The following is a 23,071-nucleotide window of genomic DNA, read 5'->3' on the forward strand; positions in this document are numbered from 1 at the left end:
TCGGATGAAGTTCCACTGGTTCCTTGAGTAGTTCTTCGTCTTCGTAAGATAATCGCCATGGAGTCTGGAGCTCAACTATACCTAGCTATCCTAGACCGAGACTTAGTCATAAGTAAACTAGAAATCAAGACATATAGTTTTGATCACTAACATTGACAAACATGCTTGAGATAGCAACACATGCGAGTTCGACCAAGCAATGCTATAACAAATACTTCAATCTTCTTCAAATTCGCAGCACACTCCTTGGTGGTTTGATATTCTTAGATCAAGTCTCCTGATAGAAGAATTTCATCTTCCATGACACCTCAGCATTTGGAATTCATCATGGAAGCTTAAGTCTTATAATAGAAGAATGCAAAACACAAAAGAAAATGAATTTGGACACTGTTTGGATTCGTGTCAAACTTACTCATTTTTTAAGTTATTTTGGAATGTACCGTTTATATACGAAACCATCTTGAATCATTGGGCATTTCAAGATATATTACTCAAAACAATCGACACCATATGCCTAGTCGATTGGAATAGAGAAAATTATGTCCCTATTATTTTACACTGATTGGTTCACATGGTCAATATTAGTTATGTATTTTCCTTTTTAAGATATAATATGTTAGTTTGTGTATTTAGTCAAAGAATTCACAATTAAATCTGCCACGTGTACTTTTTTTCATCACTTTTACTCTACACAAGATGGTAATATGTCATCACTTTTTTTTTGCGCGATTTTCGAATAACACTAAACGCTATTATAAACAACATTTTTATCCTTTTGCACGTGATTTTCAATCACGTTGAATGCTAATCGGAATACCCTTTGCATATGGATTCCACCAACCACTCCACGAAACCATGGAATATAGCTTAAAAAATGTGGAATAACCCAATTTGGGAGCCATAAACTTGAAGTTTCATATTTTTCCCACATTTGGAATAGCTTGGATTCCACCATAAGAACTGATCTTACACTTGAATTAGAGAAAAATAATCATAGAATCCAAACTACCATGAATATTTTGCAAACATGTCTGATGGCAAGTCTAAGATCAATCTCAACACCTTGTGACTTTTTAGTTCATATGTTAAGTCTAAGGAAGTGTAAACAACGTAGTATCCATATAAAATTTGGAAACAAAGAATAACTCAGAGATTTCACCGAGTATTTCCCCATGATAACGTCGTCAATGTGTCAGGGTCCCGATCAACCACAACCCTACCCAGACGAGTCCAAAATCTGAAATTAGTAACATTGCTCCCATCTCCCATTTGGATGGAAAACGTTAGGTTAGGAAGTGGAAATTAACACCATGTTTTTTTGCATTTGACTCGTGATTTGGATCTAAGTTAACCCCTGATTTGCACCGATTCAGATGTTAGACCGTTTGTTTTCTGAAATGCGTCAGATCTGACTCGCACCGAGTCAGACGTCAGACTGTTTGATCTGACTTGGTGCCTACCTCAGACCTAGCCCCTTACTCGGACCCGTTTGGGTCAAGTAACACCCCTGACTCACAGGATCAAGCTACAGACTCATATATTTTTGAGTCAATTGATTTAAATCTGACTCAAAAAACAAACATATTGATTCAGATCCGAATGAGTCAGGTGATTTCACCCAAGTCTAAACGTGTCAGATTCAGGTGAGTCTGGTGATTTCAGTCAGATCTAGATGAGTCAGATCCAGTGACTTAGACGAGCCTCGAATAAACAAGTGGTAATTGAATATTTGTCCCTACTTTTGATGGCACATACAAATATCCTTATCACACAATAAATATGTCCCTCTCCATCTATAAGCCCATTAAGGGTCCATCAACGTTTTTCTTTTTTCCTTATTTACACTCCCCACATAATAAATCGTTTATATACTCTCCTCCCTTGTTTTTATCGGAAACATAAATCACTCCCACCACCACCTCGATCCCCTCCACCACAACCAGCACCACAACCTCTGTTACCTCCGCCACTCTATAAACAAATCTACTGTGATTTATATGTTCGTTTCTCTACCATTTTTGTTGCCGTAGTTGATGACGATGGTGGTGGTGGAGGAGCATATCAGATCTATGTTAGCCAATTCATCTAAATGATTTTTCTTACTAGATTCGTAATCTTTTGTTCCATTAATCGATGATTGTTGGTCGTGGTGGTGGTTGTAGCGGGGTAGAATATGAACTCTCCTCCTTATCGGTGATAATGGTAGTGGTGGTGGTGGCGGTGGTGGAGGAAAGATGTTGTAATCTATTTTTGATGTCTGTTACCGATTCAATGGGTTTTGTTTCTTAATTAGAAGTTCTTCTTCTCAGTAACAATCTCAATTAAATGTTATAAACTACAGCAACTAGTTTTGATAGATTAGGATTGAAAGATAATTTATTCTCTATATGCTTATATTGATATTTAAAAATCTGGATTTATAGTTGAAGATTGTTGATTTTAATGTATAAATTTTTGATTTTCTGGTGGTGGTGGAGGCCGCAGGTGTTATTGTTGATGGATGTTGCAGCAACGGTATTTTCATTTTTAAGGTGGATATTGTAGCAAAGGTGGGGCTGGCGGTTGTATTTTGTGGAGGTGGTGGCGGCGGTTTTTTGTTGTCGTTTGTGGAAAAGCAGATGAATGTTGGTGTTGAGTTGATGCTGGATGGTGGCAGTGTTGGTATGAGTTGTTGTTACAGAGATTGAAGCATGTTCCTGGATGAAATATGGTGGTTATCTGGGTTGAAGCAGGCAGTGATATAGCAGCTGCAGGTGATGATAAATTGTTGTTGTTTATATGTTTTTACGGGATCAATTGTTGTTGTTGACCAAATTTTTTATGGGATCAACTCTTGTTATTGACCCAATTTTTTATGGGATCAACAACTGTTGTTGATCCATTTATGGGATCAACTCCTGTTGTTGATCCAATTTTATAATGTATCAACTACTGTTGTTGATCCTTTCAACAACATTTTCTTGGATTAGTATAATCATTCTTGTAGTTTAAATCATGTAAATGTCTTCCAATGTTGAACTTATGGAGCAATGGTAGCATGACTGACTCTATGTCAGATGATGCGTGTTCGACTCATGCCAAGTTCACTCCATTTACATGGATCAACTTTCATTGTTGATCCAATTTTAGTGGATCAACAATGGTAGTTGATCCACTAAATTGGATCAACTTCTACCGTTGATCCCTTTTTTTTGGATCAACTACCATTGTTGATCCCTTAAATTGGATCAACTTCTACTGTTGGTTATATTTTTATTTGGATCAACTACTGTTGTTGATACAAAAATATCTGAATCAGTGATGGTGGGGCCGCGGCGGTGGCAATGGCGGTGGTGGCGGCGGATTAGTGGTGGTGGCGACGACGAACTAGTGGTGGTGGAGGACTGGTGGTGTAATGGTGGTGGTGAAGGAGTGGTGGTAGAATATTAGTGGCGGTGGTGGTTGGTAGGTGGTGGTTGTTGAACGGTGGTGGTGGAATGGTAGTTGAATGTTGGTGGTGGTGGTGCTAGCTAGTGGTGGTGGTGAAGTGATAGAGGATGAAATTTGTTGCATTTTGAAATAAAGAAAAATATTACATGAATGATGGTATTAAGGGAATCTAATTTTAAATGGATAAGATTATTAAAAAGTAAGGACATATTTATTGTTGTATAAGGATATATTTATTCGGTCCGCGAGTTATAACCCAAAGGTGTCACTACCCATCCATAAAAAACCCATCAAAACAAAAGTAACACAAAAACCCCATCAAAACAAAAGTAACACAAAAACCTCAAAGAATTTTGATGAAACCAATTTTGAAATTTGGGGTTTTTGTATCACTTTTTAAAAATTTGGGGGTTTGTATCAATTTTGTTTAAGATGGAGTTTTAATTGATCCCAACATTTGAATGGGTATTTGTACCACAAGTTTGATCACCTTGGGTTTTTATGACTAGTTTTGATATTTATTAGGTGTCAAAAGTAGGGACATATAAATAATGTCCCCAATAAACAAACAAGGTGTAACTTGTTTATACGCCGGCGGCAGGCCAGAATTTTGAGCTAAATTTCGGTGGCGTAGTATACGTGTAATATGCTTCGGAGAAGTCTAATAGTAGGTGTAATATACGCGGTGGCTGTAGGCTTTGGATCTTCTTTCTTCTTCCCTGAAATTGGTGGTTAGTAACTTCTTACTCCCTTTAATTTTTAAAGTTTGCTCAAATCTTCTACTAACCTTAGTTGGTATATAATCACGCTACTCTTTCATTGTTAAAATTTATTTTTCCTTAGGGGGATCGTAATTTTTCATGAAATCCCTAATTCACTAATGAGAATATGAGATCAGTAGTATGAAATTGAAACCCCTTGAATACCCAAACTTCGTATGATGATTTGAAACCTGTGGCATGAATTGTGGTCAAAAGAAATTGGGTTTTTGAGTTTTCTGAGACTTTGCACTTTCTCTTTTTGACTTTTTCATATCCATTGATTTAGAAATTTTCTGATGTTACTGAATGTGTTTGACAAGTACGAGTGTTGTAATTTGGGGTTACAATCTTTGATTTCTCATTCTTTCTATGTTTTTCCCCATTTTGCAGAAACAATATAGATAAAGATTCCAAGGTAAAATCAGTCAACAATGGAAAGAGCAGAGAAAGAGGAGGTGATGGAAAAATCAGAAGATATTAACAATATCGAAAGACTGCCAGAAGGATGTATATCTGACATCCTATCTCTAACAACACCTGCAGATGTGTGTAGGTCTAGTCTGGTTTCAACTCTTTTTAAATCTGCTGCCGATTCAGATGCTCTCTGGGAGAAATTTCTGCCGGACGATTATCAAGACATCATCTCTAGAGCATTTTATCATTTTTCGTCAGCTGTTGCCACATCTAAGAAAGAGTTATATTATCGACTAAGTGATGACCCACTTCTCATTGATGGTGGTTCTAAGAGCTTTCACCTGCAAAAATCTAGTGGAAAGAAATGCATCATGCTTGGAGCAAAGGAGCTTGCAATTGCTTGGGGAGACAATCGTAACCACTGGCGCTGGGAAGGTTACCCTGGCTCCAGGTTTCCTAAGGTGGCCGAACTTCAATGGGTATGCTGGCTTGAAATCCGTGGGAAGCTCGAAACTCGATTGCTATCGTCAAAGACCGTCTATGCAGCTTACATTGTGCTAAAGTTCAAGGAAGGTGATAATGGATTTGAGGATGAACCTATAAAGGCCAAAATCGAAGTTGTTGGTGGTAACGATAGTGTGTGTAGCGAAGAGAGACTTGTCTACTTTGATGCTAGTGGCGAACATTCTCCATCAGATCCAATGTTGGAGAGTCAGTATGTTGCACATGAGAGAGGAGACGGATGGATGGAGGTTGAGATGGGTCATTTCTATAACGAAGGAGGACGAGACAACCAGGGCGGGGAGGTGCATATGTCTGTGCTTGAGACTGAGAGGTTGTATGGTAAGTATTGCCTTATTGTCCAAGGTATGGAACTTAGACCCAAGCTGGACACATAAATATTGTACAACCCCTAAAATTTCTTTGTAATTTTGTTTTGAGGATTGATAATTGATACCACTATTTATACTTCTGTTGAATAAATATTACATACTATGGAATTGTTGTAAAATGTCTTGAAAAAAGGTTTGTTGTTTAACGCGGTGATTTATGATCTCTGTGAACTGTCTAGCGTGTGAATTTTGTAAGTGAAGCAGCTGCGAATATTTGTTGCAATGGAATTATGTCTATGCATTGTAATAACACTGCAAATTATGGAATTCATAATTCACAGGGTTATTGCGTCGCATATTCTGCATTGTCAAATCCTAGTTGAGCTTCAATTTGCCTAGAAATGATAAAAGTCTGTTCTGTTTGATTTCCTTGGAGTCGAGTGAAGCTGAGCTTCAATTTGCCCGCTTTAGACTATATCTGTTGATAAATCAAGAAAAAACAAAAAAACGCCGTTGCCGGGGATCGAACCCGGGTCACCCGCGTGACAGGCGGGAATACTTACCACTATACTACAACGACTTTGTTGTTCGTATCGTTCCACTTAGTGAATTATAATCTAAGAATATTCAAAGGTGGAATCCTAAAAAGAAATTTGGGTAGGGAGACTGATGTTGCTCTAGTCGGGATTTTCATTAATACTAGTATCTTGCCCGTGCGTTGCACGGGAAGGAATTGATCATTCCAAATCCCAGTAACTTGTTTTTGAGAGTTCATTCTAAACCTCCACACTGAAGGCAAGCGCCAGAATGTTAGCCAGTTGTGCATCTAGGCTACTAATGTTCGAACTTCAAACCTAATCTAGCGCAAGAAAACACCAATGAATTAGATAAAGTGCACAGAGAACATTGAGTCAGATTTTCCTTTAAATACAAACTAATATGCAAACTAACTTGGGGAGAAACGGAGCTCACCAATGTTAGTGCATTCAGTAATCCTGCTATTTGGACCTTTTTTTTTCCTTAAATCTTTTCTTCTTTTTTCCTTACATTTTTGTGCGTGAAATGTATGTAGTTCTATTAACCATGTGAAGCATCACTTCCCCTTATTGCATTGTATTCTCGATGACGATCCACAGTGGCATACATAAGGAGGAGCATTTGTCGTCATTGGCATAGTATGAGGTTCAAATGGTATAGTATAATGAGGTCTGTATTCTGGTAGTAAATGTTACTATCGTCCATCTTAATTGGGTCAGTTGTTGGAATTTACCGAAAGTCATACAGTTTACTGGCTTCATTTGCTTCCATCCTATACCCTGATCCAATGGAATCTTTATTCCCTTACAAAACAGTATGAAAAGGCCTTGAACCATTTCCAAGAGCTTATCATCTCCTCACAATTAAATGAGCATTTCCAGGGTTTAGGGTATTTTTTCCGCCATGCTACACAAATCCAATGAACCTATAAAAAGAAATCAATGCTCAAACATTAAACCCCAATTAGTATTTTCAACATTTCATAGAAACCAAACACACACGATGTCTCTATAGTTGAAAAGATAGTAAAACACTTGTTGTCGTTTTAATATACGACGACTTTGTTTTAATATATGACTCTCAAAGATTTAAAATATTAGCGTTCAGTTTGTTTTCGTTATAAGCTTAATTGCCCCATAAAGTTGAACTTCTTTATAGCTATTCATGTTCAAGGCTAAGAACTGTAGAAGAAATATATATTGGTAATGTAAACCAACAATCACCAAAAAAAGGTCCAAAAATGAGTTAGGCTACAATTTGAAGAAGTCTGACCTCATCAAGCTTTTTTACTATAACAGATCCTCCTGAGGTGAATTGTCGGTGTTCATCTAATGTTGTTGACATTTTTTCCGGTAGATGATAACTGCTGAAAAGACAACAAAAAAACTTCATGAGAAGTTTAAAATCATCTCATAAGACCCCTGTTTCACAAAACCAAAACCATATCATACTAACATTTTTTGTGCTACAAACTTTGAAGATGTCTAAAAGCAAGTATAATTTGTTGGTGCGAGACTCAACAGACCAAAGCTGTAGAAATGCCCAATGCAATACTATGTAATTCCACTTTACTTTCTGTTCTTCCTAAAACCTATTTCGATCTACATTTAATGGAACTAAAACAAAAACAACAACTACCGTAAATTCAACAAATTAGAGAACAACCTAGACAAAAATGGGAAAATTCCAGTAAATTATCCAAGCACCAAAAAATAAAAAAAATTAGGAATATAAAACAAATGGGAAAAAATCACCTTGAATTAAACTGAAAATTTACTTGGAATGAAAAATTAGAATTTACTGTAATCTTGCATATTCAACCAGAGAAAAATATTAAAGACGACACTTACCTTGTTTATTGATCAAGGCACGTATCAGTAACTCATTGTAGCCATCGTGAGAATTGAGAGCATTCGACGCCATTTAATCGGCATCAATACATTCTTGTAGTTCTGGCATCTTTTCCACCATCACTATAGACACTTATCAGCTGCAAGCTTCCTTGGGAAGCAACAGTAACTCCTTGTGTTTCCCTTATTTATAGGTTCTATTTTTAAGAAGCATTAACATGAGTATATACACTTTTACGTGACATCGGTTATATTTCAAGATAAATTAGGCGTTATACACCAAATATTCTAGTGTTAATGCAACATCACATACTTCCATTGCCAAATCATGTCTGTCCCTACGTCAAATAAAAAATATAAGAACTAATCTCCAACCACAACAATAGCATGAGTGCACAAATCAATATGAATACATATTATGCATGAGAAGCGGTGGGACAATCCAATAACTAAGTAAAATGCAGAAAGTTAGTAACAACAAACTATCTTAGACTTTGTTCTCCTTCAAATATTACTGGAAGTTCTCTCCAAATTGGGGAAAGAAAAATTAGCAAACATCCATTATTCGTAGCCGTATAAGTGTCTTAATTTATAAAATCTCTATATGTCTCATATTACAGACAATAGACATCCGTTTTTGTAAGCCAATTAACTTCTTAATCCAACTATGGAAGAAAATTCAAAGAAGAGAGTTAATAAATATAGACAATAGACAACCGTTTTTTTAAGACAATTAACTTTTTAATCCAACTCTGGAAGAAAATTCAAAGAAGAGAGCTAATAAAATGGGATATATTGGGATCTAGAATTTAGGAGGCTTACCGGATTCGTTTATGAACTGACAAAATGCCTGAAAGCTTTCCCCAGTTTTTCATTTTGCATTAATGATTTCACCTGAAACATGTGAAACATGGAAGCAGTCCAAGTTAAAGGTTGAAAGCACAACACCAAAGACATTTTCAATATGCTCATTCTAACCTTTTGAAGTCCAAAAGAAACTTTTGAAACTGTATCCAAGCCATGCATGAACATCTTCTTCAGAATTTGGATTCATTCAATACTGCATTAAAGTCTCATCGTCATGGTGTTGTGACATGACCTCCAAATAATTAAATAGATCATATTCTGTTGATATGGCCAGAAGAAAATAAACAAAGGACTAAAGGAGTAGCAGTAATTACTTCCAAAAGAACAAAAAATCACAAAACACAACATCATCTAAACAAAAAACCTTCATATTCTTACTTGTAAAATGCTCAACCTATGCACATGCTCAACCTATGCACACTTCAGTAGTTCATCTTCACTTGGAACTGCCATTAGAACCTAATTCCAATGTTATTTGATCTTTAAAACAACACTGAAAAACACAAATTAAAACAACAATTAATGATCATTAAAACATTAACAAACTATATCGTTTGTCAATGGAGATTATTCTTATGAAGCATAGAATTTTACCCAGTGTAAAACTTAGGATATCCTAAATAGCTTCTACTTCAATCTCAAATAGTTCCAAAAACAACCACGAATTGCTCCATTTTCGTTCCGTTATCAGTAGTACCTTCACGAAACAATTAAAAAAATATCAGACTCAAGAACAACCCCAAAAATACTGATTGGATTAACAACATGGTTTTACCGCATAACCAATACTATCACGTTTGTTATTGTAAACCCTTCAAGAGTTAAAACTGAAAAAGAGAGAGAAATGGGCGAAAGAGACTTATGAACAGAAGCGTCGGAAGAAGATGGTGGCGGCGAAGGAGGTGGAAGAAGAGAAGATGAAAAAGTTAGAGTTTTGTGTAAAAAGATGTTTTGTATCTTGAAAGTGATTCAGTTACCTACGTGCAACCCCAGTTTCCATTCATGAATATATTTCACGGTTCAGTGAATAAGAATATGATCTAAGGGTCACAAAGATTACATTGAAAATCAAACAAAAATAATTCAAAAGAGTAAGGAAAACTGGAAAAAACTGGAACCTCTATGATGAACTTTCATTATCCATCATGTATTGTCACCTGCGGCATTAAAAAGAGCACAAAATAACAATAAATTAAAAAGAACAGAGAGCGAGGAAGAGGATATAGAGGGTTCGGTGGGGAGAAACTCGGAAGTTAGGGTTTGAAAAGAAGAGTTTGAAGCCAGGCGAATACTACTTCGGGTAAGTTTGCTCTCGTGTGTGGCAAAAAGAAAAATGCCGAAAATATTTCAAAACCCTTGATTTCTATTGGCTGAGGGCAGAAGCTCTAGAATTCAAGCTTTTGGCCTAACTTTCAATGTGAGGCCAGCAATTTGTACTCAAATTATATATACATTATGGGAATCAATTCGTTCATTTGGGTAGGGAGATTGTTTGAAAGGTGGGAGTCATATAGCAATTCAGAAGCCAGCTCAAATGAGACCTAAACAGGCCAATTGACTGAGTCTACAAAAGTGAAGTATATATTGCCTCCAAAATCAGTTAAGACTGAGTTTACAAAAAAGACGTGCTTCTTGTAGACTCAGTCTATTTTATATATATATATATATATATATACGAGTCCTCCTATGTTAAAACAAATAATTTGGTTTTGCAGACGTTGTCAATCTCTCTGGTCTGACTTTGGAGCTTCTTCCCTGAAATTGGTAATTTCTACTTCCCTTTGATTTCTTGTGTTTGCTCAAATCTTGTTACCTTGGTATATGTAGATATAATCACACTACTCTTTATTGTTAGATTTCTTTTTTCTTGCTTAGGTAGATAATAATTTTCATGTAACAATCTAGATAAGGAATCTGAAGTGAAGTCAACGATGGAAAGAGCAGAGAAAGAAGAGGTGGTGGTGGAAATATCAGAAGATATTATTAACAATATCGAAAGACTACCAGAAGGATGCATATCTGACATCCTATCCCTAACATCACCTGCGGATGCCTGTAGGTCTAGTCTGGTTTCAACTCTTTTCAAATCTGCAGCTGATTCTGATGCTCTCTGGGAGAAATTTCTGCCGGCCGATTATCAAGACATCATTTCTCGAGCATTTTATCCTTTTCTTTCAGTTGCCTCATCTAAGAAAGAGTTATATTATCGACTATGCGATTACCCACTTCTGATTGATGGTGGTCTTAAGAGCTTTCAGTTGGAAAAATCTAGTGGAAAGAAATGTATCATGCTCGGAGCAAAGGAGCTTGGAATTGCTTGGGGAGACACTCCTCGGTACTGGTATTGGCGAGGTTACCCTGGCTCCAAGTTTCCTAAGGTAGCCGAACTGAAGTGGGTATGCTGGCTTGAAATCCGCGGGAAGCTGGATACGAGATTTCTATCACCAAAGACCTTCTACACAGCTTACCTTGTGCTAAAGTTCCACGAACGTGTTGTTTATGGATTAGATTACCAACCTATAAAGGCCAAAGTCGAAGTCGTTGGACGAGCTGGTGGTAACAGTAGTTTGTGTAACGAAGAGAGATGTATCTACTTAACTGCCAATCGCGAACATGCTTCACGGAATCCGAAGTTGGAAGGTCAATACTTTGCAAGGGAGAGAGGAGATGGGTGGATGGAGGTTGAGCTGGGTCATTTCTATAATGAAGAATCAGAAGACGACGAGGGCGGGGAGGTGCATATGTCTGTGCTTGAGACTGAGAGGTTAGGAGCCAAGTATGGCATTATTGTCCAAGGTATGGAACTTAGACCCAAGGCGGGCACACAAATACCGTAAAACCCCTAAAATTTCTTTGTGATTTTGTTTGAAATATTGGCAAAAGATGTTTGATACCACTGTCATTCCTGTATTTATATTCCTGTTGAGAAAATATTACACATACGCTATGGAGTTGTTATTGTGAATTGTCTTGAAAAAAGATGTATTATTTTCATTTCCCTTTTACTCGGTTACTAATGTTGAAAATTCTATATTTATCATGTTATTTGCTGAAAATCATAGTGGCAAATTCGTCATTGCAATGTAACTGTATTTCCTAAACAAACTTATGTCCACCAGTTTCAATCCAACCGTTTTTCCAAAAAAAAAAACAACTGGATTTGTATTTTTGTTTACCCTGAATCTGTACCTAAAATTAAGCTATCAACAATGGCGAGAGCAATCGAAGAAGATTCTGACGAAGAAAATGGTGCAACAGGTGTACAGAAGAACAAGAGATTTTCAAAATTAAGGAAAAAAGAACTTGGAATATCTTGCATGTTAAATACAGAAGTTGGAGCTGTTCTTGCTGTGATCAGACGAATACCAGATAGTAATTCACAATTCTTAACAGAAGACAATTATGATTCTACATTGCTGACATCTTTAAAAGCATTACGCGCATTAATATTCAATCCGCAACAAGAATGGCACAAAATAGATCCTTCAGTATATTTAGGTCCATTTCTAGATGTTATTCAAAGCGACGAAATCCCTGCATCTGCAACTGGTGTTGCATTATCCGCAATTCTCAAGATTCTAAAACTCGATATATTCAACGAAAAAACACCGGGTGTTCAAGACGCGATCAATTCGATTGTGACCGGTGTTACAAGTTGCCGGTTGGAGAAAACGGATTCTATAGCCGAAGAAGCTGTGTTAATGAAGGTGCTGCAGGTTTTGATTGGCATTATGAGGAATGGTGCATCTATATATTTGACGGATCATGCAGTTTGCACATTAGTGAATACTTGTTTCCAGGTAGTGCAACAATCTGCAAGCAAAGGTGATCTGCTGCAATGTAATGCTAGGCATACAATGCATGAATTAGTGCAAATAATATTTGCTCGCTTTCCTGAAATAGATAATGTTCGCGAGAATTCTGAATCTGACGATGATGAACAACTTGCAAATGCTCATGATAATAGATATGGTGCACGCTGTGCAATAGATATATTCCATTTCTTGTGTTCATTGTTGAATGTGGTGGAAGTTGTAGATACAGATGGATCCACATCAACGACTTCTGACGAAGACGTTCAGGTTTTCGCTCTTATTTTGATTAACTCAGCAATTGAGTTAAGTGGCGAAGAAATTCGAGCGCACCCGAGGCTTTTGAAGATGATTCAGAATGATCTCTTTCACCATTTGATTCATTATGGGAGTTGTTCTAGCCCACTTTTGTTATCCATGATCTGCAGTACTGTTCTCAACATCTACCATTTCCTACGTAGGTAATGTTCCAAATTTCTATGTTGTGTTAGGCGCTAGGCGAGGCGCCAAGGCGACAAAAACAATATCATGGCTCACTAATTTGCGCCTTAAGGAGCCTAGGCGAGGCCTAGCTCGCCTTTCACAACATAGGACTTCTAATTGTGCCTTAATTCATGAAACTAAGCTGAATTTCGACGATATTCACTGGATTATGTCTAAATGAAAAATCAACATTGATGTTTTGCAGGTATGTCAGACTCCAACTGGAAGCATTCTTCTCATTTGTATTGCTAAAAGTTGCAAATGGAGGCAGTTCACCTCAACTGCAGGAAGTGGCATTAGAAGGAGTTATAAGTTTTTGCAGGCAGCCTACATTTGTAATCGAAATGTACGTAAATTACGATTGCGATCCAGTGTTTCGGAATGTATTTGAAGAGATTGGGAAGTTGCTGTGCAAACTTGCTTTCCCTGTGCCATCGACCCCGTTAACCAGTTTGCAGATGCAAGCCTTCGAAGGTCTACTTATAGTGCTTAACAACATTGCGGATAACATCGATGAAGAAGCAAATCCAACCTCAGTTCCTAGTTATCCAGTTGTTGTTTCTGAATATAAGCCATTCTGGATTGGAGAGAGCAAAAGCAATGGGAATACGGAAGCGTGGATTGAATCGCTTCGATTCAGAAAAGGACAGAAGAGAAAACTATTGATAGCAGCTAATCATTTCAATAGAGATGAGAAGAAGGGTTTGGATTATCTGAGAATCACTCATTTGACTCCAGAACCACCGGAAGCGAAAGCACTGGCATTGTTTTTCAGATTCACACCTGGTCTGGATAAGAGCAAGATTGGTGATTTCCTTGGTGACCCTGACAAGTTTTACTTGCAAGTGCTTAAAGAGTTCACTGACACATTTAGTTTCAATGGAATGATTCTCGACACAGCGCTCCGAACTTATCTGGAAACATTTCGTTTGCCTGGAGAGTCTCAGAAGATTCAAAGAATTCTTGAAGCATTCTCTGAGAAATTCTATGATCAGCAGTCGTCAGAGATATTTGTAAGCAAAGATGCAGTGTTCATTCTGTGCTATTCACTCATTATGCTCAATACAGATCAACATAATCCGCAAGTGAAAAAGAAGATGACCGAAGACGAATTTATCAGGAACAATAGAGCTATTAATGGAGGCAAAGATCTTCCTAGGAAATATCTGTCAGAACTTTTTCAGTCCATTTCTAACAACGCCATTACGATATTCGGGCAGTCCGGTGCTCCAGTACTTATGAACCCAAATAGATGGATTGATATAATAAATAGATCTAAAGTCACTGAACCGTTCATCCTCTGCAGCTACACCAATTGTTTAGGCAGAGATATGTTTGCATCCATTGCAGGACCTTCTGTTGCGGCATTGTCTGCAATATTTGAACATGCAAGTGAAGATGAAACTCTGCATGAATGCATTGAAGGGTTATTTTCAGTATCCAGGATTGCGCGCTTCGGGCTAGAAGATACTCTTGATGAGCTAATTGCATCCTTCTGCAAGTTTACCATGCTTCTTAATCCGTACTCGACTGCAGAAGAAACCATTTATGCTTTCAGCAATGACATGAAGCCTAGAATGGCGACTCTCGGGGTGTTTTCTATCATTAATAAGTTCGGAGATTCCGTTCGAGGCGGTTGGAGAAATATAGTGGATTGTTTATTGAAACTCAAGAGACTTAAGTTACTTCCTCAATCTCTACTTGAGCCGGATTCAACATCATCAGCTGACATTCAGAGGGACTCCAAATCCGAATCCGGCGTAAGCTTCACGTCGTTTGATTTAGGCCATGGTTCTAGTAGGCAGGCATCTGGTCTAGGAGGTACTGGGAGATTCTCACACTTCCTGTCACTTGACTGCACTGAAGATGCATTACTCCAAGCGGCGTCTGGTAATGATTTCGAGCATAATTTGAAAATAATACAGCAATGTCACATTGATAGCATCTTCAGCAATAGTCCAACGTTACCCGAAGATTCGTTAGAAAGTCTAGGCCGATCCTTGATATTTGCAGCAGCTGGGAAAGGCCAGAAGTTCAGCACTCCAGTTGAAGAAGAAGAAACCGTTGGCTTCTGTTGGGATTTGATCGTTACGCTTACTTTAGCCAACCTTCACAGGTTCTCCAAGTTTTGGCCTCTTTTCAACGATTACCTGATTTTAGTAGCTCAGTTTCCTCTCTTTTCACCATGTCCATTTGCAGAGAAGGCCATTTTAAGTCTTTTCAAAATCTGCCTCAAGCTTCTCAATTCGTACCGAACCGAAAAAATGTCAGAAGAAAACATCTTCAAATCCATAAACTTAATGTGGAAGCTTGATAAAGAAATTCTAGATACATGCAGTGAAACCATTACCCAGGCAGTGAGTAAGATGCTTATCGAGTTCCCTGCAAATATCCAGACACAACTTGGCTGGAAATCAATCCTGCATTTGTTATCAATCTCTGGCAGACACCCTGAAACTTATGATCAAGGAGTTAAAGCATTGATTATGTTGATGTCAGATGGTATCCATGTTTCAAAGATCAATTACGCATACTGCATAGATTGTGCGTTCGGGTTCGCTGCACTCAAGATTAGTCCTCTGGAGAAGAGTTGGAAGATATTAGACTTAATGGCAGATTCAGTAAACCTGTTAATTCAGTGGTACAGAAATGATTACTCAGATCCAGGGAGCAATGCTAGTAACAATAGCGGTTCATCATTCGAGGACAAGAATCCGAACTCGTATAACTCGACGATGAATCTATTCATTAAACTAGTAGAATCACTTAGAAAAACTAGTTTAGTCAGAAGAGAAGATATAAGAAACCATGCAGTGTTAGCATTACAGAAGAGCTTCATATTAGCAGAACAACTCGGGTTCACATCGAATAACTGCATCAACTGTTTTAACTTAGTAATCTTCGCAATGGTTGATGATTTGCACGAGAAGCTAGTCGAGTATTCGAGAAGAGATAATGCAGCAAAGGAGATGAAAAGTATGGCAGCGACACTAAAGCTAGCAATGGAGCTACTGAAAGAAGTGTTTTTACAGTTCTTGACACCGTTATCTCAGAGTTCGGGGTTTCGTACATTTTGGTTAGGAGTGTTGAGAAGGATGGATACGTGTATGAAAACGGAGTTGGGCGATGACGATGAGACCGGGTTGCAGGCATTGATACCGGAATTGCTGAAGAAGATTATAACAGAAATGAAAGAGAAGGAAATTTTAGTGCACACTGAAGAAAATGAGTTGTGGGATATTACACATGTTCAGATACAATGGATAGCTCCTTCATTAAAAGAAGAACTATTTCCTGATGAATTTTAGTCAGAAAATTTTGGTTATTTTTTTGTATAAATAGAAAATTGTTGTAATTTTTTTGGTTTCTTAATTTTCGAGTATGCTTTTGAATACCACAATTATTCAGATGCAGCTTCCCGGCTGCGTTGTCAAAGACATCAATGTTGTGATTTTCTTCAAGAAGAATGATATTTTGAAACAGGCATGGGTGGGGAATATACCGTTTTATTAACAAAATATCTTTCGGACGGAAATACTGGTTTGTAAAAAACGGGTAAATGAAAGGTCTAATTGGCCCCTTCACTCTAGGTGCGGTACCGTAAATCTTCAATAAATTAATAGTTTTGGGACTGCCAAATTCTATCAATTTAGCGAAGTATTAATTTATTGATGAATTAATAAGTTATTAATATATCGAAGCATTATCAAATTAAAAAAAAAAGTATATGCACCATTTTCCTATAACAACAAATATCTAGAGATTTATATTCAATTTAAATAATTTTTTAATGGGGTGGGATCCGTTGACATGGTTATATTGACATAATCTTCACATTTTAGCGTCATTTTTCTTACTGAGCCCAACCGGCAATGAATTTGAAGCTAATTTTTTGGTGACATGTTCTTCTTATAAGTCTATACATTCCAACCAAAAATGAGAGCATTCCGAAATGTATAAAGCCACCATCTACAATTTTGAATATCAGCCGTTGAAGATTAACTGTTGAAATTAAAATTTGTGGAGGTGAAGTTTCGTATTTCGGAATACTTTCATTTTTGGTAGGAATGTAGAGTTTTATATGAGGAACATGCCACCAAAAAATTAGCTTCAAATTCATTACCGGTTGGGCTCAGTAAAAAAAATGGCGATAAAATGTGAAGATTATGGCAATATAACCATGTCAATGGATCCTACCAATAGTCTCATGGCGTATTATTAGACAATAGATTACGTATTATGTGTGTTGTATAAATTAAAACGAAAATAAAAACAAGACAACAAACTACTTTGGAATTTATCACAAGATTCAAATAATTAGAGATAAAAGTCCAATATTATATAAATGTGAATAATGAAAAAAAAACTTTGAATTTTTATTGGACCGACCGAGCGAAGAGAGGGAGGTCCTGGCTGAAAAACCAAAAAGCCCCTCTTACAACTGACATTTTTGTCAAAGTGACATAAAGGTTGGGGATCGAATCCCGACCACCTCCAAATTTTATTTTTTATTATTTTTTCCTTCTTCTTCTTTCTCCTTCGTTCTTCTTCCTTCTCCTCCATTACCAAGTTTATGTGAAAACGATAGGATAACACCCACTTCTTCTTTATCATCTCTATCTACACCAAAATTCAATTTCTTCTTCTCCCTCATATCCTTCATCAACATATGTCTGAAAAAACTGCAGAACTCAAACTAGAGTTTGGTTTCGAAAATAAATCAAATGTTTTCTCGATCGATTTTCAGATGATGATAATGGTTCCGAAATAATATTAATAAATTTGGTAAAGTGATTTTCACTTTATTCTTCTCCCTCACAGTAAGATTCTGACTAATTCACTCAAATATTAATAAATTTGTATTGACATTGTGAGTTTGATTTTGATTTAAAATTTCATACTGAAATTTGTATTGACAAATTAATTCGAGACATGATGGATCGTTTGGTAACCATTATTATGATGGATTATCAACCCATAATCCATTATAAGTTCATAATGGATTATATATGTGTTTGGTATAATAATTGATTATTTTAAATCATAATTGAAAAAATCCATTATTTTTCAGAAACAGAAAAAAGTTGTTTTTAAAAATTACTATAATCAATTATTTTTCTTAATAAAATTGAGTTGGGGTTTTTCTTCTTATTTTCTCCAAACTATCAAGAAAGAGCTAAAACAACAATAAGGGACTTGAAAAAAAAATCTTGGATCGTTGTTTTTTCCTCTTCTTTATGAGAGCATTTTTCAAAGATAATCAATTATTTGAGAAAGGTGTTTGTGAAAATTTATTATAAAAATGACTATTTTAAAATCATTTAATATATATTTTTGATTATCTATAATCATAAATTTTACCAAACATGGCCTATTTTCATTGTTTGGGGAATCAAAATAGAGTTTTTTTGGTCACTGATAGATTCAACATCATGTTTTATTAAATCAATGAGTTGAGATTAAAAAAGAGGTTTCTGAAATTTGTGATGATTTTGATTTGGGAATTGTTTATGAGAAGCATAAAAAGTAAAACTTCCAGCGATAGAAGGCGACATAGAAATGCTAGAATATATGTCATCTATGATGCTTCTTTTAAGTTAGTGATGCTTACTCTTTTAAGTTAGTGATTGATGGCTTCATATTGGTAATTGTGAGGTATTGCTAATGTGGATGTCAATTTAACAGCTGATGCATATGTGAATTTAACAATTTATGTGAATCCAAGTTTTTCTTCATATGACGGAAGTAAACATTGAGGAGGAAGAGGAGGAGAAAATTTGTTGAATTGTTTGATCCATGTAGGAAGGACTCCACGGGGCTAAGAATTTTTTGCAGAAGGTTGCGCATTTGGTTAGTAAGTTGAAAGGACTTCATAGGACTAAAAATTTTCTGCAGAATTTCTCAATACAATCTGCAATCGAACAGATAGAAATCTGTGAGCCCGATTGATATGAGAAATAACTTGGACGGTATCAACGCCCAAGTGCCAATCAATTCATATCCAACAATCAAGGTCGGATTTACCAATTGATTGAACTATGCACAACCTGTGATATTTCAATTATATAAATAAAGATAATGCAGAAAAGAAATAACACAGACACCAGAATTTTTGTTAACGAGAAAACCGCAAATGCAGAAAAACCCCGTGACATAGTCCATATTTGAACACCATACTGTATTAAGCCGCTACAGAAACTAGCATGCTACAAGTTAACTTCGGACTGGAATGTAGTTGAGCCCTAACCAAATCTCACACCGATTAAGGTACAGTCGCATTCCTTACGCCTCTTGAACCACGCCGGATTCTGCGCACTTGATTCCCTTAGATGATCTCACCCACAACTAAGAGTTGCTATGACCCAAAGTCGAATATTTATAAACAAATCTGTTTCCCACAGATAAGTCTATTCTGATAGATAAATTTGTCTCCCACAGAAGTACCTATGAAGTTTTTGTTCCGTCTTTTAATAAATCAAGATGAACAGGAACTAATTGATAATACGGTCTTATACTCCCGAAGAGCAGCTTAGAAATATTAATCACCTCACAATAACTTAACTATATGGTAGTAGAAGAAGTTATTGCCAAATCACAAAGAATGAGATGAAGAGCTTTGTGATTGCTTTTTATATCTTACCTATGAGATAAATCTCGAGAAAATCTTAGAGAAGATAATACTCAATACGATAGAACAAGTAAGATTAGAACATGAAACTACAGAGAAAATAGTTGGGTCTGGCTTCACAAATCCAAAATGAAGTCTTCAAGTATCTAACCTATAATGGTTTTAGAAAAACCTAGGTTAAAAGAGAATCGACTTTAGTCGCAACTAGGACACAGGAAAGTGTCGAGATTAGGTTTTCCAATTGCTAGAGTTCTCCCTTATATAGTCTTTCAAAATCAGGGTTTGCTTTCAATCAAAGCTAAGATAACTTAGTAACAAAGCATTCAATATTCATCGTTAGATGAAAACCTGATTTAAGATTCAAGCTAAGTCTGCTTAAAACCAAAGCAATATCTCTCCAACGTTAGATGGTCTTAGCTTGCTACACACAAATGAAATATACCTTCATTTAAATATGGGTAACCGTACCTAAACTTGTATATTGAGTTGGCCACATTCATCTAACACTTCTAGATTAACTATGATGATCAATCAATCATGAAATATAATCAAATGAATATAATTCTGTTCCATATAGAGTTTTTCAATTGTTCACTATCTTATAGAAATATATATGAACCAATTGAATCAAAATCGGATTGATTTGTAAGAATCAATTCATGAGCATTAAGCCATGGTTTGCAGAGATTGCATTCCTTAATTCATAAATGTATTTTTTCATGAGTATGAAAAACATACTTACCCAATTTTAGAACTTTAACCACTAATTTTGCAAACAGGTACGCAAACTATAGCTTCCGGACTTTGGTCTTGTCCAGCAGTTTGCAAACGGGTATGCATACTGTTGTCCCGGACCTTAACTCGGGTAGAACCGTTCCCATACTGGTATGAAGACTTGGTTCCCGGACTTTAACTGTTAAAACCGTTCGCATACTAGGTATGCAAACAAGGTTCCCGGAACTGAATCATACCAAAACAGTTTGCATAATAGGTATGCATACTGTGATGTATCCAGACAAAGGTTTTTGTTCTAAACTCCCATTTCAATCATTGAAACAACCTTAGAAGATGACAATAGCTCTCTCACACAAACTATTAGCTTCAAGTAATTTTCAAGTGATCGAATGATCAATACGAAACTTTCCGAGTCGACATCAAATGATTGTCTCACACAAATCATGTAAGATGTTTCAAGGCAATTTTCACATGATCATCTTTTGACTTATTAGTTAGTTTCCAACAAATAAATTGTCTCCAACTTATCTCGTCAAGAATATGATGAACGTAGCTAAAGAAAAAAGCTTCCAACACATATTTCGAGAAATAGATAACCGAGTTAAACTCAACTCGAAATATTGAATGAGTATAATATAAAAGTCTATATAGTTACACGATTTAGTCTCATTAGAAGATATAATAGAATAGACTTCTAAGTGATAGATAAGTTTTAGTCTCCACATACCTTTTGTTGATGAACTTCCTCCAAACTCTCCTCAGTAGATCTTCGTCTTTAATCGATGGACGCGGTGAAGTCTAAAGCTTAAATACACATTATATCGTAATCCGAGAATATCTATAAGTAGACTAGAAATCAAGACTTATAGTTTTGATCAACTAAACTTGACAAACAAGCTTGAGATAGCAACGCCTGCGAGTTCGAACGAGCAATGCTCTAACACATTGTGCTTAACAAACTTGGTTTTTCAATCTTTCGCAGATAACTTATTTATAATTTTATCAAACTCAACATCATTTATTTAATTCATCTCCATTAATTAATTTACTATCTGCAAGCACAAGTAATTAATAAATTTCAAATGAAGTGACGGATGAAATAAAATAAAAGTCATTATAGTGTTCACGGTTTCAACAAGATTGGAGGATTAAGAATTTATATCGGATGTACAATGGTAAATAAACCTAATATATGAAATAATCATACAACTTTTATCATTGATCATTTAAAAGTAGTTAACGCACTCAAAGGAGAGAATCTTAAGATGAAAAAGATCCAGCAACATTCATCAATGGCTTACAAAGTTCCACTACTTAACTACAACATCTTCGTAAAAAAGTCATAATTTATCTATATAATTTTTATGTACTTTTTATGTGTATTAAATATTCATATGTCTCATGTGTTAAAACTTATCAACAAAAGTATAAATAAGAAATGATAATTCACATAGTTTTAAGTCTTCTTAATGATATATTAAAATCTAAAGTTGTATTACAAAATTGTTGGAAAAATATTCTTTATGAATAAAAGAACTGAACCATACTTGTTACACCATACATACAATAGTGTAACTTCATATTTTATTAAAAATCTAACATTATACAATTAATATACAAATAAGTAAGAAATTATATTCACATAATTCTAAATAGTATATACAAATAAGTAAGAAATTTAGGGGGACAAATTATTTCCTTGCATTTCTCATGTTTTTAAGATAACAATTTTTAAGTATTATGCATAAGTACAAAAAAGTAGTCCTTTTTTCCCCTCTGAAATGGTGCTACTCTTTTTATTAATTATCTTATGACACTAAATATTTCTCAGTATGAGGTTGTTTTTTAAAATAAATAAAAAAAACAAATTGATCTTGTTCTTGAAAAAAATAATAACAAAAAAAATGATCGATTTGATCGGCTAGTACATATTGAGAAAGAGTTTATTTTGTGGTATATATATCTATATATTTAGGCACAAGTGTAAATGCATTGCGAATGGGGTGTACCAGTTTAATGAGGAAGTTTCCAATTTGCATATAGGATAAAGTAGTAACTAGTAATGGTACTTCCCATTAGCAGCATTGGTTATATAGTAATACCGTTTAATCAAGGGATGCCCTAGATAATTCCTATTTCTTAAACGCCCTCATCACCCTTTTCACTACTTTTATAGCCCATTTTCACTACTTTCCCAACCCTATATTGCAAACAAAAAATCAGAAGTTTGATTTTAGACCTGAGAAACTGAAGAAATGATGATACTCCTGAAGTTATCTCCAACAGCAAGGTATGGGATCTCTAGATCGTTCACTTCTAAATGTATGCAACAATACAAGGTTGGCAGAAATGGAGTTGAAGAAACTCGTTTTTGTGATTATAAGGTATTTTTGTCAAACATTTTGATGTTTTTCTGAGTTTGATATTTTACTTGTAATGGCCTTGTAATAGATAATTGCAGAACCCATTCTAGACGTGAATATTTGTATTGGATGATGATTAATATATGAACTCAACGTAAGATACATAAATGTAACCACCTTATTTCTTTTGATTTATGATTAGGTTCTTAGTTTTGTTGTGATGATTTAATTTTTTAATAGTTTTTTTTTTGTAACCATGGGCTACTTCGGGAACCCAAAATTTTATGGGTTATTCCTGAAATTCAAAATTTTGATAAATCACTTCTGGAATCTATTATATGGATTACTGCTGGAACCCA

The 23,071-nt window shown here is 35.8% G+C and overlaps 3 protein-coding genes and 1 non-coding gene across 4 annotated transcripts; 3 read left to right on the forward strand and 1 right to left on the reverse strand.

Annotated features, from left to right (window-relative positions):
- The first annotated feature begins 4,032 nt into the window (after positions 1 to 4,032).
- LOC113316133 (F-box protein PP2-B10-like) lies at positions 4,033 to 5,662 on the forward strand. The gene is made up of 2 exons (XM_026564355.1): positions 4,033 to 4,160; positions 4,581 to 5,662. Exon 2 carries the CDS (start codon positions 4,622 to 4,624, stop codon positions 5,501 to 5,503), a length of 882 nt encoding a protein of 293 aa, XP_026420140.1. The 5' UTR covers positions 4,033 to 4,160; positions 4,581 to 4,621; the 3' UTR covers positions 5,504 to 5,662.
- A 283-nt stretch (positions 5,663 to 5,945) lies between these two features.
- TRNAD-GUC lies at positions 5,946 to 6,017 on the reverse strand. Its single transcript has one exon. It is a non-coding gene; the product is annotated as a tRNA-Asp (tRNA).
- A 4,380-nt stretch (positions 6,018 to 10,397) lies between these two features.
- LOC113316142 (F-box protein PP2-B10-like) lies at positions 10,398 to 11,724 on the forward strand. Its single transcript, XM_026564365.1, has 2 exons — positions 10,398 to 10,455; positions 10,597 to 11,724. The coding sequence occupies exon 2, from the start codon at positions 10,623 to 10,625 to the stop codon at positions 11,526 to 11,528; it is 906 nt and encodes a 301-aa protein (XP_026420150.1). The 5' UTR covers positions 10,398 to 10,455; positions 10,597 to 10,622; the 3' UTR covers positions 11,529 to 11,724.
- Positions 11,725 to 11,858: 134 nt separating this feature from the next.
- On the forward strand, positions 11,859 to 16,421 carry LOC113316139 (ARF guanine-nucleotide exchange factor GNL2-like). Its single transcript, XM_026564361.1, has 2 exons — positions 11,859 to 12,964; positions 13,192 to 16,421. The coding sequence occupies exons 1-2, from the start codon at positions 11,901 to 11,903 to the stop codon at positions 16,292 to 16,294; spliced, it is 4,167 nt and encodes a 1,388-aa protein (XP_026420146.1). The 5' UTR covers positions 11,859 to 11,900; the 3' UTR covers positions 16,295 to 16,421.
- Positions 16,422 to 23,071: the final 6,650 nt, after the last annotated feature.

This window comes from Papaver somniferum, chromosome 1 (genome assembly GCF_003573695.1).
Source record: "Papaver somniferum cultivar HN1 chromosome 1, ASM357369v1, whole genome shotgun sequence".
NCBI classification, from domain to species: Eukaryota; Viridiplantae; Streptophyta; class Magnoliopsida; order Ranunculales; family Papaveraceae; genus Papaver; species Papaver somniferum.

Coding starts and splice junctions, on each gene's coding strand:
- LOC113316142 (XM_026564365.1), top strand. CDS start 10,623: ATGGAAAGAGCAGAGAAAGAAGAGGTGGTGGTGGAAATATCAGAAGAT.
- LOC113316139 (XM_026564361.1), top strand. CDS start 11,901: ATGGCGAGAGCAATCGAAGAAGATTCTGACGAAGAAAATGGTGCAACA. Junction 12,965..13,191: donor ATCTACCATTTCCTACGTAG/GTAATGTTCCAA, acceptor GATGTTTTGCAG/GTATGTCAGACTCCAACTGG.
- LOC113316133 (XM_026564355.1), top strand. CDS start 4,622: ATGGAAAGAGCAGAGAAAGAGGAGGTGATGGAAAAATCAGAAGATATT.